General features: G+C 36.0%; 1 protein-coding gene across 1 annotated transcript in view; it reads right to left on the reverse strand.

Moving 5' to 3' along the window:
• Positions 1–349: 349 nt before the first annotated feature.
• Positions 350–15,477, reverse strand: part of LOC149940482 (cytochrome P450 3A21-like) — a 41,974-nt gene continuing 26,846 nt past the window's right edge. Inside the window, exons 6-11 of the mRNA XM_090178327.1 lie at positions 14,981–15,113; positions 14,509–14,669; positions 9,078–9,166; positions 8,143–8,286; positions 7,407–7,569; positions 350–616 (exon numbers count right to left, since the gene is read on the reverse strand). Of these exons, the coding sequence (XP_090034453.1) occupies positions 542–616; positions 7,407–7,569; positions 8,143–8,286; positions 9,078–9,166; positions 14,509–14,669; positions 14,981–15,113 (765 nt within the window). The 3' untranslated portion in view covers positions 350–541. The remainder of the gene's footprint in view (positions 617–7,406; positions 7,570–8,142; positions 8,287–9,077; positions 9,167–14,508; positions 14,670–14,980; positions 15,114–15,477) is intronic.

A 15,477-nucleotide genomic window follows, 5' to 3' on the forward strand; every position in this document is an offset into this window, starting at 1 on the left:
TCTACATGTGCCCTATAGGCAACCACAAATTAACTATATAAGCAGGCAATTTAACTATAAAATCCAGAAAAACTAGCTAACTAACTAACTTAAGAAGGTATAGTTGTTTCAATTTTCAGATATTTTCCAATAAATCAGAAGTTTATGTCCGACTAAAACAAAAATGACCTACCACGAAGTGAAAATGCCCAAACGTATACACGCAACTCACGTATATATTTCGTGTAATAAGAATTAATAATCAAAGCAATCGTAAGCATTAGTTTATTGCAATAAAAATAAAGTTCAATGCGGCTATAAAAAACAATACAGTATAAAATTGTTTGGACGTAGGTATACAACGTATTTAGGGTTAATAAATGAATCACGGTTATATAATATATTTTAATTTAAACTATAATATACAAACATTATATAATTATAAATTTTAATCAATGCTAACAATGTGTTTCCGTCGTCATACAGCGCTTTAAAACAGAAGGAAGTATATAAAATGTATATATATAGATGACAAGTTTCGTAATTTTTAATTATTGGCATTTCAATTTCTTTTCATAAAATGAAGAATAACATCCTTAGGCTGGAGAAGAGGACTGTTGTGAAATTCCATTGGAATCTACAAAGACAGGAAAATTCTAAAAATTTAAATAGGCGGGAGTGTAACTCGTGAACTCAGTTCTCAATGGGAACGCGTACTGCTGCAGACCCAAATCCCAATTTTGATGTGTATCCGTGACATAAGAGGCTATCATAATACCGAAGTTTTGGTTTTCTCGCTCAGTCTGATTTATGTGGGGCGAACTATGCTTGACGCCCACATAGGGAAGAACTCTGCTAAATACTTCTTCTACGGGTTCATTCGATATGGTAGTGGCAGTGGTTCTTTAGAGGGGTGAAACTTCAACAGTTTATGCAAGGGGTTTCTGGCTCGGTGCAGCTATTCTAGACTCTTATGGTCACAGTACACTTTAAAATTAAATCCCTAAATGTAAGGTTGGAAATGTCATATGGTTTCCATAATTGTTAAAGATTCCCTCTAAGTGGTAGTTTATTTTCGCTCTCGAGTGCTTAGAGCTGGACTAAAAAATTTTATCACCTCTTCAATTACATCAATTTTCCTTAAATTGAGGAAATGGTGGAAAAAGGTATTATTGGACCCTCTGGGAGCGATTTGGTGTGCCCCTGAATTTTTAGTTAGAAAGGAGGATAGAGACGATCGATAGTGATTATTATCAAAAGCTCAACGGAGTTAGCAAAAAGGACAAATTTCCCATGGCTAGAATGGACGATATTTTAGATTCCATTCAAAATCAAATTATATCACCTTGATCGACGTCCGCTCTGGGTATTGGCATATTCCCTTGAATGAGCAAAGTCGTCACAAATCAGCTTATTCCGCTCCAAAGTCCTTATGCTTGGATTTACCAATGCCCCCCAAATTTTTACAAGGCTAATTAATAAATTGTTTGTTAAATTAAGAAAACAAGGTGCATTCGCCTATTTAGACGATCTTATAATTACCACCGAATCGTTTGAAGACCATCTAAGGCTCTTACATACTAGGTATTCTTGGCAAACATGATTTAACCGCTAAAGCTCTAAGGCCCGTTTCTGTCATATCAAAACAAAAATTTTAGGACATATAATATCAAAAGAGGGAATAGAAGTCGACCCCGGTAAAGTAAAATCCATTAGAGAATACCCCCGCCCCAAAAATATAAAGCAAGTTAGGAGAGTTTTGGTAGTGGCGTCCTATTATAGAAAATTTATACCTAATTTCGCAAAAATCGTAGTGCCAATCACACAACTTTTACATAAGGTTAGGATTAGCAGGTGGGCTTGGGAATCTGACTTGGAGCTGTCCTTTAATCAGCTGAACCATGCTCTTTCTTAAACCCCGGTTCTGATTAGTCCTATATATGGCGTTCAGTTTATTTTGAATCGAAGGGGCATAGCGATAAGGTTGGAAAGCAATGGAGGGACTATCACCGTATCGATAAAGTGCCCTGTGGTGGGGGTTCGGCCCACTTCCTTAGTGCAAACATTCGTATGTTTATCAACTATCCTGTACAAACGCCTCTTTTTAGTTTCATCTAGGGGGGCACTTCTAAAGGTTTTAATAAACTCTTCAACGTTAACACTATAAACCGAGGCACTAAACAAATATTTATCAATAACCAAATTATTTACACTATTAACACTAATTGAGTTATCACTATTGTCAAAGGAATTAAATTAATTGGGGTACGCTTTCCAAAAATAAGTTCACGCGTGAAAATCTACAGGCATTTCCCCGTGTCGTAGTAAATTCTATGTACACCACATTCATATCCAGCTTTATATCTGGTACTATTAAAGGGACCTTGACCCGTCTCCTAGCGGATACAAATTTTTCAGTTGGGAGCTTAAGAATAATATCTTCCGGCTCCGTTAAATATCCTAAATTTTCTAGTTGAGGTTTTATTTATAGAGGTGGGCAAAAAAGATAAATTAATTGCCAAAATATCGATTAACCATAAAAATTGTGGTTAACTGTGTATTTATTATTCACGGATAGAAAGGTACTTAACATGCAAAAAATAATTTTATTTTTCGGATAATCGTCGGTTGTGGATAAAAAAAGATAAAGTGATTAATTATTATCCAAAGAAAGATAATTTAAATAATGAGTTGCGCCACAATCTACTAATGCTTTACAAGAAACACCACCAATTTTTACACAAACTAGTTAAAGTGTTTCTCCAATCAATTGCTTAACATAATTAATTTCTGCTATGGGCTGGGGTCCTGACCGGGGGGGGGGGGGGGTGATTGTTATTATTTACTAGTACAACTGGCCGCACCTAGCCCTTTCTGTGGCGTTACTAGTATAGTTAGGTTTAAACGAGTTACCGGGCCTATTGCGCCAACTTTTATTAAGCTGAGGGCACTCACTTTTAAAATGTCTCGGGACTTCCATATTCGAAGCAACTCTACCGAGGGGGAGCTGGATTTCTGTACACGTTACCGAAAGCGTGAAGAGGGTAATTGTTATAGTGCTGATTCAGGCCAGCATTGATTTGAGCCGGGACGGGATGAAATTGGGGACCTTCTTGTCTACTTCGGACAGGTAAGAGAAACTTGTCTCGATTATCGGGAGAAGCCGCGGGTTGTTCTACCGCTTCGGAAGGCACAATACTTTGTACCCTAGCGGTGTATGCAATAATCTCTCGGAGGGATGTGTTCTTCTTTTATACAAGATAACTTTTGCATGGAGAGCCGTAGATATTGGAAAACTGACAGCGCTTTTTCACGTCGTGAAATTGGTTTGCTTAATCGGCGCATTTTATTTAGCATGCAGGTTATAAAATCGAAGGATGATAATCCGGATCTTCGTATTCGCTAATGAATTTCTCCAATAATTTTATCGTCCTCGTCTTCATTTTCGAATTCAAGTTCAAGGGCATCAATAAACCCATCTACGGACCGAAAATCCCACCAATCCAATATCGAATAAAAATATCATCGGAGATATTACGGCTATGGACAAATCGCCTAGTCTTCTTAAGGAATGACATTATTGTCAGGTCTACGATTATTGGGCAAGTAAGTGTTCAGACTTTGAGGTTGGTTCACTAACGCCATGATAAGGTTAACTTCGGCGTTATCGCCATTTAGATGGTTTGTCCCGTTAGTACAAGCGCCAGTAGGATTATCAGTTTCGTTAGGCATGGTGTCTGTTTGAGATACACTACTATTTTCTTTTAAATGTATGGATTTTAGATACCTATTTTTACCATCGATAGCCTGATAAGATTTTAAGCAACTAGCATAACTATTAAATTTTCCTAAACTAGGGATGCAATCCCTAGAGAACCACGAGCTAGAGGACTCACCGTCAGAATCACTCATTAAGTGAAACAAAATGCGAGCTAGGGACAATAATAACTGCGACTATCGACAATGTATACTAAAAACAAATATAAATAATTAAAACAAATTATCACAAGAAGTTTCTATCAATTTAATTTGAGGAAACCCTTTACTTAATAATCCTGGACGGACCCACAGTTTGTGACGCTAATGTTTGGCAACCAATGATGGGTCAGTGTTAAGTGACATTAGGTGAAAACTATTCGCCAGTCCAGAACCGTTCGGACTGTCCCGACGCAGACTATTCGCCGGATATAGAATTCTCGGACAGTTCGGACGCAAACTATTCGGTCTCGAGAACCAGTTTTCGGATCGTTCGGGACTGTCCAAGCAGTACTTACACAAGAGCAGGTACTGGCGAGAACCCAATTCCAAATAACTGAAAATTCGTCTGCATATTGCTCTGCGTAGAATCTAGTCTCAACTAACACTGGCCGCTATGGAAGTTATCCGATGTTATTAACATACACGGTGTGCCCATTGTATTTACTTAGGCCGCGGTAAATATTATTTAATAGTTTTTTATTCATTATCCTTAAACGAAATCGATTATATTTCATTTTGTTTTTTTACGGCTAAGGGGGAGAGACAGTGCTCACCTTGCAGTCTCAGGCGTATTCTCAGTTAAATCTCAGATAAAAATAATTCATTCTTGACTGACTGCGTATTAAGCATTGTGAAATTAACAAGTAATATTATAGAAATTAGATGGGTTAAGCCTGTGGTACAAAATGTGTACTGAACTTGTAGGAGTGAAGATAGTTTTATCGCGTATAGTTTACACTCCTACAAGTTTTCTACAGCTTTCTAAACTAGTCTATGTATATCTACTGCAACAAGCATTGTGATATTAATAAATGCCAAAAATTCAGTATAATTTTCAAAACTAAACATGTATATCCTCCACAAGGTTTTGCATTTTTAGTTATTGCCTTCAGAAATCCCAAGGAAGGTTTGGGAACAATTAGAACATCCCCTACATCTGTTTTCAACAACTGGATAAACCTGTGTCTTGTAAATAAGGCAAAGAAGTAAGCAACTATGAGGGGATTAAAATGTAAAAAAGTTAATAATAAAAACAAATAAAACTGGTTTGCCTCCAAATGGATTTTCATTTTACTTTATCACTATATTTAAGATTCTACAAGTACAGGCCAACCATAAAACAAATTAACACATTATTAGTAAATATCCTTTATTTTCTGTAAAAATTGACAATTTACGGTTATACTAGTTTTATTGTTTTTCCTTCGCTCAAGGTTTGTTTTAAAATATGCCCTGAATTAGATTGAAGAGTTCACTAAAATCCCTAGAAATTAGGTAAATCTGATATCTGTTCCAACCGTCCCTTAAAGCCTTATTTATCTTCTGGCTATCGAATTATACTTGAAGACACATTATAAAAAAATTTATTGAGTCTTTTTAAGATGTTTCTAACACTTGTTTTATGTTATGTTGAATCTGTCTGAAGTTTCATGGAATGATACACTCCAATCATGTCTAACAAACCAGAGGAATACTAATAGACGTTTATCTGGTGACAATACCTGTCTTCCACTCTCTATAATTATGTTACAATTTTATTTAAACCATTACAATATTAAGTAATGAAACATCCCTGGAAAATGTTCAGATGGTCTGAGCTACCAAATTTCCTGACTAGCTCTTCGTAAATGATAGGCCTAACTCTAAACATATACTCTTAAATTCAATATCATGATAACGATTAACAATTAAACTATCATAATTCATTATACTCATTCGGAAATTTCGTGCCGTACTTAAAACATTTCCTATTACTTCCATTTCATCATCAGATGAGGATTCTGAGCTTGATATATCTGAATTTAATAAATTAAGTAACATGCCCATTACGGCCGCCATTTTTTAATTCTTATTTTAGGTTAGACTATTCGTGATCTAGTCACGAACTGTCCGGGAAATTTTGCTGACGTCAGAGCTTAGTCCTGAACAGTTCTTTGAGCAGTCCAGGACTGGCGAATAGTTTTCACCTATTGAATTTGTTGCCTGGCGACTTCGCATGTGGACTGGCTAGAGCCGAGGTACCGCAACTGTTAGTGGATGTACACAAGCCTTCTTAATCTACTTGGTTTCTTAAAGGTCTAATTTAAAATTCTACTAACTCTTTGTTCACAATCTCGACCTTTTGGCCTTATACCGGGACTACTCGTCTCGGGACTATTCCTACAATTTCCACTCAGCAACCCCGAGGGACTCTCTCTAAAAATTGGTCAATTCCTCGGTTTTATTCTTTGGGGATGTCACGTGAAAAAATTTAAATTTAGTTTGGAAGAACTTAATTTTTCATTTGATGATTGGGGGAGGTGAAATTTTAAAATAAGCTTGTGAGACGCGTTTCGTTGATAGGTTTTTCGTCGAAGAATAGTTGTATGGATGGAAGCTAGTAGTTGATAGTCGGTTGTAGAAATTAGTGACGCCCGGTGACACGTGTCCGCAAGTGGTACCTTATTTTGGTTTGAAAAGTCAGATGAGGTGTATCGCGCACAAACACCGTATGTGGAGGAGAACCATTTGAACACATGTTGGGGGTACTAAAACTTTAACGAACAAGGAAATACTTTTGTAAGAATAAGACACTAATGATATACATTTGGGCTTGGACACCCGTACGGGGATAGGAAATATAAAAGGTCTTTAAAGTAAAATTGCTAGGAAATCCTACCTCTCCTTGGAACGCTTATCGCGGTAGAATTCCGTCTAGATGTGGCTGACGGCTTTTTTTGTAGTCACTATATAAATGATAACTTAACAAATAACAACGTTAGAGGGGAGCGCGCTCAGAGGGGATTTGTTATCTCGTCGGCAGGGCCAAAGCCGTCAGAGTGATCTTACTATACGCGATACGGCAGTATAAGCATTCCAAGTAGAGGTATGGATTCCTGCTATTGGATAATGATAATGCTTTCTGCATGTGGGAAAACGTAAAAGTCAAAATGGTAGGAAAATATACGGAAAGCTGAATTAAAATTCCACCAGATGTTTTAAGAAATCAATGGGGACGTTAAGAATATAAAATAATTAAAAATATTTTAATAAATTAAGAATCTTAGAATTAAGTGTCGCATTATTTCACGTGCCAGTTATCATTTTTATATTTGTAGTTAAGATTACAACAATTTTTAAGACCAAGAGTTAAACAAAACGTGGAATCTTTCCTTCAGATGTTGCTATTGTAGTAGGTCCAATTAGCTCCCGTTCGCTTTTTTAAGAATAACTCTCTACGATACTGTGGTGGTGTTGGTACTGGTTGAATTGAAATGCATATTTTTGCAGAAAGAAATATAGCTTAAACAATAAAAAAAGCGCACCCAGGAGTACCAGCCCCAATCTAGAACGTTTTGTATTAAATTGAATTTGTAACTTATTATTTTAATCCGACTTCAACACAAAGACCCTCCCCGTTTAGTTAATTTCTGGTTGAACCACTGAAATTATAACTAAAGATTGCCTACCTTGGTTTGGGTGGATGGTGTAAGGGTGAAATCCTTTAAGATATAGAGAAGGCATAGTTGCGCTTCGAGCAGTGCGAGTCTCATCGCGATGCAGTTCCTTGGCCCAGCTCCGAAAGGCAAGTACGTGTAAGGATTCATTCTCTGTTTCTCTTCATCCAAAAATCTGGAAAATGTATGATTTTTGATAACTTAAAATTCTGAACCCGGAGACAGCGATTTCGGTTAATAAATAAAATCGAATGATTAAAAAAGCATTGTTTCAACCAGCCAACCCTGATGGCCCCTGTTGCTGCTACTGTCGCGCGGACAGTAACTATAATCCTAGTAACACCGTGTGGGATCATGGCCTAGGGACTAATAAAGATACTGTGTGAAGACAAAAGGTGAAATATCAACCTGTTTCTAGGAGTTAGGATTTGTTTATTTATCTCTACAGTGCGTGTAGAAAACCCAAAAGTTATTAAAAAAAAATCAACAAAACAGTGCCAAATTTTCAAGCTTAACAATTTTAATTGCCTATTTCTGGATAAAACCAATTGGAAAATGTAGATATACTCTTAAGGTAAACTCAAGATAAACTAAAACTTTTGCCATAACGTAATCTCAATGTTTGAAAAAATCTTTACTTCGATCCGTTGGGGATGGGGGTATCCCAGACTTAACTCGGGCCCCACGTAAGATCGCTAACTCTCGAAGAGTTAGTTAGTTTTTAATCAGTACTTGATAAAGAGCCTACCTTTCGGGCTTAAATTTTTCGGGTTCTGGAAAAAATTCAGGGTCATAGTGAATGGCGTAAACGGGAATTTGTATCAACATTCCTTTGGGTATAACGAAGCCAGTGTCCGCCAATTCGTAGTCTTTCTCGGAGGTCCTGTCCACTCTGAAAAATCGAATCAAAGTTAGAAATTCGTTCCAAGATCGTTGTGCAGCCGTCCCATTGATTTCATCCAGGTTCTTTCTCTAAACTTCTAATAACTTTAAACTTAACGATAAACACATCTGATATTCAATGAACTGTCTGAAATATAATTTTGAGTCCTAACATAGGAACAAAATATTATGTTTAATTTTTCTTTAAGCGCAGGATTATATAAAAAATAGGATCGATAGGTTAGGGTTTTAGGTATTTGAAAGCCATTCATAAGGTTTTTGCATACGGTTTGAAAATTATATCTACACTAGAACTTTTATTGATAAAAAACTATTTCTTCTATACGTGTTTAAGTTCATTTCTGTATTCTATGAAACTTTTCGAAGTGGCAGTGAATGAATTTGCAGCTGATGTGAATAAATTAAATAAATAAGCAGGGTTGACTGATTTAAATAAATTTGATTTAATTTAGTAATTTAAATTCAATTATTTTCTAGATACTTCAATTTATGAAAATTAAGCTGTCTAGCATTGTCAATTCAGAGTAAACAAAAATAAAATTTATTATTGAAAAGTAATTACATTTAATTGAAATTCATTTATATTCAGTTTACTCAAATTATTAATCGATTTGTCAAGGAACAAGAGGCATAAAAGGTAAGATGAATCAATGAAATTAAAAAATGAAATAAAAAAAGCCATAAAATCTTTTTAATTTCAACAAAAAACTACCACCCTGGAAAGTAGTGGTTGGTTTGAAATGCACTTGAAAAGATTTGTGATTATTTTGTTTCTCTCACCGGGGTGCTGGCGGACACATCCTTAAAGTCTCGTCGATTACTGCGGATAGGTACTTGGCTTCATGCAGTGCTTCAGCATCAACGGAATCCTTTTGGGTAATAGTAAATCATTTAAAAAAAGTGTTTTCATAGAAATAAATCTTACAAGATATTGGTATCAAGGCTGAAAGTATTGTTTCAAAGTAATAGATTTTTTATTCCGTCGATACGCGCGTTATTTTTCAGTTTGAAACCACTCATTTTGTTTATAGACCGTTCTATAAAATCCAAGCAAAAAAAGCTGCAAAACCGGCCAAACATTTCACAAAAACCATCGACCAAGTTTGTGGGACTTGCGAAATTATCTATTCTTTGTTTTCAAGTCTTTAGCTTATTCTCATTCTTGGCGATGGACGCATTTTTAGCCAATTTTTTCGAAACCGGCCACAGGTTTGCCAGATATATAAGTTTATCTCCGTTAAATATCTGGCCAACTTTAAAAACTCTCATAGTTCAAAGAAAAAAGCACTGGTAGCTTAAATACCAAAAATTTCCCAAAACATTTTCTGGTATATTCCCATTCGATCGAAATCCCATTCGACCGAATTCAATATGTTTCCGAATTAAAGCCCAAAAGGCGGATTCGGTTCATTGGGACCTTTTGTTTTGTTTTTTACTTCTGCCCCGAGATATAGCAGGGTACGCAAAAAACGTTATACCTAAGCAAAATTGCTACAGGTGTACTAACGGTAAGGTTAGGTTAGGTTAGGTTAGTCTCTCACTTCCCTAGGGTGGCGCGCTTTTATAAATATATTTATGCTTTTAACTTTTTATTTATATCAAGAATACAATAATTCGAACAATTTCATTTTTAATGTGAATGGTTAAGATTGTAGCAATTGCGTCGAGTAAGGCTAACGCGACGAAATTTGATGTACTATAAAAAAATAATATAAACGTGCAAAATTGGGCTGTAAACCGCACAATTGGGGTATTTTCGATCGATTGGGATTCAATGTTAAATCGTTTTCGAACGAATCAGATTTCGGTCGAATGGGACCAAAGCTATTTTCTTGACGTAGATGGGCAAGCATTATATATGCTGTTATTTTTAAAACCAGTCTTTCACCTGTACACATAAGTTTGATTTATTTGGATGGGCTTGAATATTCGAGAAGATTATCAGAGACATTCGTAGGTATCAGTAGCTTACACGCATACATAGAGAACGGGAAAGCAACGGCTAGTCGTCTTGACGGGACTAGGACTCGGCCCACCCCTCTTCAATGCGTCACTAGTCATTAAATATTGACAATGTGATCGAGCACCGACAATGAAAGTTTCCAAATATTATAATATTTGAGAAGCTTCGATGATCTGTTACCGTGAGTATAGCAATCTCGAAAAAGAATGATTTCTTAGGTTCAGGGCTACACGTGTAGGTAATTGTTTTTATAGAAACAAAGTTATTTATTAGACCTACTATATCATAGGAAGTGTTAGATAGTCCCACCTAGTGACCGATGAACGCCATTTTCTAATTATTGGACGCCCAGTGGTTATTGGCTTTGCTGGTGATATTTGGAGAAACGGCATTTATAGAAAAAATCAATAAAGTGGCTCCAGGCTCCAGCTTCTTAGACAGCCACCTGGTTGTAAGGCGTTATGCGTGTGTTGTATATTCGTGGGTGTTATAAGTGACCTAGCTAAAAAATTTAATGCAATGCGAAATGGGAAAATGGTTAACTATTCGTGGCGTACGTTGGAGCTTGTCGGCCCATATTAATTACGCGAACCCCAATGCATAATGCACGGTAAAGTGTGTTTTGGCCTAGTTCCACCCAATCTTAAAATACACTTTCGGATTATACTTAAAACACTTTCGGATAAAATAGAATCCTATAGTGTATTTTACCATTGAAATTAATGTTTCTTTTCACGAAATAGCATATTATTTTTTAAAAAAGAAGGTCACCTTAGTTTAGGCCCCTTTCTGAGTCTAGTCAATTCAATTTAATACTAGAGGTCCAAAATTGAAATATCCAGGTATTTTTATCAGAATCTATATCTCGAAGAATTATAAAATGTTTACGCTTTTGCAAATATCTTTGCTGGTAACTAAAAGGTATTTTTTAGAAATATCAACTTGATTTTTACCTCTCCGAGGGGACTAAGTCCCCTAGGAGGGGTTATACAACCACCATGTCTGTCTGTCTCTCTGTCTGTGGGTGGGTGAGTCTGTCTGTCTGTCAGGCCTGCGAACGCGTTCGCATTTCGGGGTATAGAGTAATCACTGCGTACGCAGTTTCTCGAAGGGTTGGCAAAACCACCGTGTGACGGTGAGCGTTAACGGTTTGATTAGCGGTTGGGTTTGGTTACGTTGGTCTTTTTTTCGTCAACGCTCTCCGTCGCGACAGTTTTAACTCAGTTGGATTGGATATTTCGTTATTGTAATGTTTATGTGATGGTTGCGGGTGTTGAGTTTGTTGTGTTTGTGTGATGATGGTTGTGGATGTTGAGTCTGTTGTGTTTGCACGGGCGTTTTCTCTCCAACTTTTTCTTAATGAGTGTTATGCAACCTCTCAACGTCCAATGGCAGGGTTTCCACCAATTGTACACGGTATTCGTCTTAGTATCAATTTGCGATTTATTGGCGCCGGCCGGGAATCGAACCCGGGTCTGCCTCGTGCAAGAGATTTACTCTAACCACTCATCCGCCAAAGCTAGTTAAGTTACGGTGTTTTTCTAAAAAACAGCTTTGGCGCATGTCCTTTACAAAGTTATCTTATATTTATTTTAATATTTATAAATTATATTAATCTTATATTTAATTAAATATTTATAGATTATATTAATCTTATATTTAATTAAATATTTTAGTATTTTAATGTAAAATTTGATCGTGATCAGGAATTGAACTCGAGTCGCATTGTAACAATGCGGATAGTTCACCGCCGAGCCATTGACTTCCTTAGGGAAAATATTAAAGTAAAGGAACCATTATGATAAGGCGGGTTTTTTACTAAACGGATTAATACAATATCTGTATATATTGTTTATTGAACTTTGTTTGTTTATTCTTTGGTACGGTTTTTTGTTTTGTTTTAAATTTTTGTTAAATTAATAACAAAATTTCGTTAAAACACAAAAAGTAGTTCATTGTTACCTTTTAATAACGCTTAGAAAAAGGATAATTATTCAAAACTTCAGCGGAAACTATATCAAAGTAATAATATAGCGCCACCGTATGGAGAACTATCAATCAAATCGGGTAAAAAATATAATCTCTTCAATTTTTCGAAAACAAAATAAAAGTATATAAGGCCGTTGCCGTCAATAAAGAAGATATAGTCTTTCTTAGTTTTTGGCTGTCAGACGAACTACTACAGGACGGGGTCCTGGTGTCGGTCAAAAGTTATGAGGTAACTTTGCGGTTTTAATTAGTATGTTCGGTCTTCGGTCAAGAAAAGAGTTAAATTGTGTTTCACGTTTGGAACGTGAGTGAATGGACTTAAGTGTATGAACAGTGCGTGTTTAAGACTGAAAGTGTTAAAGTAATTGTGAACTAACTCAAGTCAGCTGTAAGATAAAATTGATTATTATTTTTTTTGAATTGGAATAACCTAATTATCCCCTTGAAATTATCAACTCAACATGTGAGGCTAATTAAGTAGATTGGAAGTAATTAGTAGCGAACAGCTCTCAGCTGTTAATTAAGACAGAGTTTATAGTTAGGTAGTTTGAATTTAGTTAAAATTACTCAGTATAATTTATGATATTTACTTAAATGTAAGTGTGTTCTGGTTTATTTTTCAATCACGATGAACTGAGACAAATCTAGTCTCAGACACTTGAGTACCAGTTCTGTACAATTACGTAGAAGGGATATATATTGTTGGGTTATTGATGAAAGTTAAATCTAGAACGTTCCATAGACTGTTCTGAATAAAAATACACATCTATAATTTTGCATAATTCTGGTTGCCTTTGGTCCCATTCGACCGAAATCCCATTCGTTCGAAAACGATTTAACATTGAGTCCCAATCGATCGAAAATACACCAATTGTGCGGTTTACAGCCCAATTTTGCACGTTTATATTATTTTTTATAGTACATCAAATTTCGTCGCGTTAGCCTTACTCGACGCAATTGCTACAAACTTAACCATTCACATTAAGAAATGAAATTGTTCGAATTATTGTATTCTTGATATAAATAAAAAGTTCAAAGCATAAATATATTTATTAAAGCGCGCCACCCTAGGGATGTGAGAGACTAACCTAACCTAACCTAACCTAACCTAACCGTTAGTACATCTGTAGCAATTTTGTGTAGGTATAACGTTTTTTGTGTACCCTGCTATATCTCGGGGCAGAAGTAAAAAACAAAACAAAAGGTCCCAATGAACCGAATCCGCCTTTTGGGCTATATTTCGGAAACATATTGAATTCGGTCGAATGGGATTTCGATCGAATGGGAATATACCTCTGGTTGCCATTTTATTTTCTAATCACTCGCCCACAACATTACAGCTCTGGCAATCCCGAATCAAATAAATTTTCGATATAACGGCGACGGGAAATTATTCTCGTAAATTTATCGAGCGGCCTCAGAGAATATTCTTTTAACAAAATTTCGATAAACTATCGTTTAAAAAAAATCTGCCCGATTCTGTTAAAATAATAAACCAAAAAGCGAACGGTCGTTATAATACCCTCTGTAGATATTTCTTTCATTAAAATTTGCTTCGTATTATATTCAACTGATAAACTTGTACTGCAAAAAGGGTTTAATTCAATTGTACATTGTTATAGTACGTCTAACTCACTGTTATAATCACTTAACTTATGATATTCTGAATAAATTAAAATTGGTCCTTTCGTCTCAATTATTTTAGTTATAATTAAAATTTTATACCGGGCGGGATAGAACTGGGATAACATTTTTAACAAATAACTCTAAATTGCGGAGATATATCTTTAAGGGTTATCTCGAGAAATTAATACCACTAGGGACAATTCTTCCGAGGAGAGGTATATTTTGGCTTGCAAACTTGTTACAAATTACCTCCGTTTGTACAAAGTGTGCCATTGGACCGGACCAAGGTCGTTTTTACATTTTAGACTTTTTATTCTAAAACCTTCTTTGATGATACCTTCTATCTAACACCGACCAGTGAAAAAATTAATTTTGAAAAAATGTGAAAATGCTTCGATTTTTATAGATGGGATACGTTAACGCTATTAATTTCAGAATTATTTGAGATATAGGTTATGCGACAATGGCTAGGATCGAGCAATTTCGGACACCTGTTTATCACTATACCGGGACTCACCGTAATTTTTAATTTACCCGTATGGCACGATTAAAAAGTGTTTGGCATTTATCAAATTCCTTGTTTCTAGTACTTAAATAAAATTTGCAACTTCAGTGTTGCAAAATATATCCTACCCTGTTTTTCCAAATGCGATCCGTTTCTTCGGCGGCTTTCTTCTGGCAATCCGGATTCATAGCCAAGAAATAAGAAGCTGCCGTGATCGTGGTCGCTGTAGTGTCGTACGCCGCCAGAAAGAACAAAAGGGTTTGAGCCATGGCCTCGTCTTTCGTTAGAGCTGTCAAACAGGTTCCAATTGAATATATTAGGTAAGAAAACACCTTGAATAACGAATAAGTTAACTTGACGATAAAGGCTTTCAATTTCAAGTGAAATGCTATTCTGCTTAAGTGTTTAGCCTAAATTACAATAACAACAAAACGTTTCTGGACGTTTTAAAAAACCTTGAAAACATTTATAGGTATATATTTTCCAGTTAAGAAATATTGAAAAAATATATTTTTAGAAATATGTCGGTTTTCAGTTGAAGAGTTCTTAAAATCTGTAAAGTCGATTTACTTTTCTTTGTTAATAAGAATGTTGGCTTACGTTTTCGTTTCATACTTTCTAAATTGACGCCTCGCTTCTTCGTCAGATGATTGGCTTCCCTTACCAGAGTGTCGTGCTCGGTTTCAATCGCTTTCATACTGTCAATCATTATTTGCAGAAAGTCGTGTCTCTCCTACAAAAAGACCATAAGCGTTTTATTCCAATAAAATCGCAGCTCGTAATAAGCGATATCTGTGGGGATGATACTGAAACCTAGGAGCAACAAACACAACACCCCACACGAAGAGAACGCAAGCCGTCAAAAGTCGTGCATTTTCTTGCGCACCGTTTTCATTGGTCGGAAGGGGAAAATTCGGAAATTGTCTTCCCCTTCGAACGTAAAACGTTTAGCGTAAAGGTTCGTCCAATGAAATTTGTACACAACCCTGCATTAACGTGTTTAAAGGCCAACTTGCGTTCTCCTTGTGTTTGTTGCAGTTGAAACTAACACCGCAACACCGTGAACTTCCAACTCCTTTAGAAGCGCGTGATAGCGA

Source organism: Leiobunum rupestre, chromosome 6, assembly GCF_980474605.1.
Source record: "Leiobunum rupestre chromosome 6, qqLeiRupe1.1.hap1, whole genome shotgun sequence".
In the NCBI taxonomy this organism is placed as follows: Eukaryota; Metazoa; Arthropoda; class Arachnida; order Opiliones; family Sclerosomatidae; genus Leiobunum; species Leiobunum rupestre.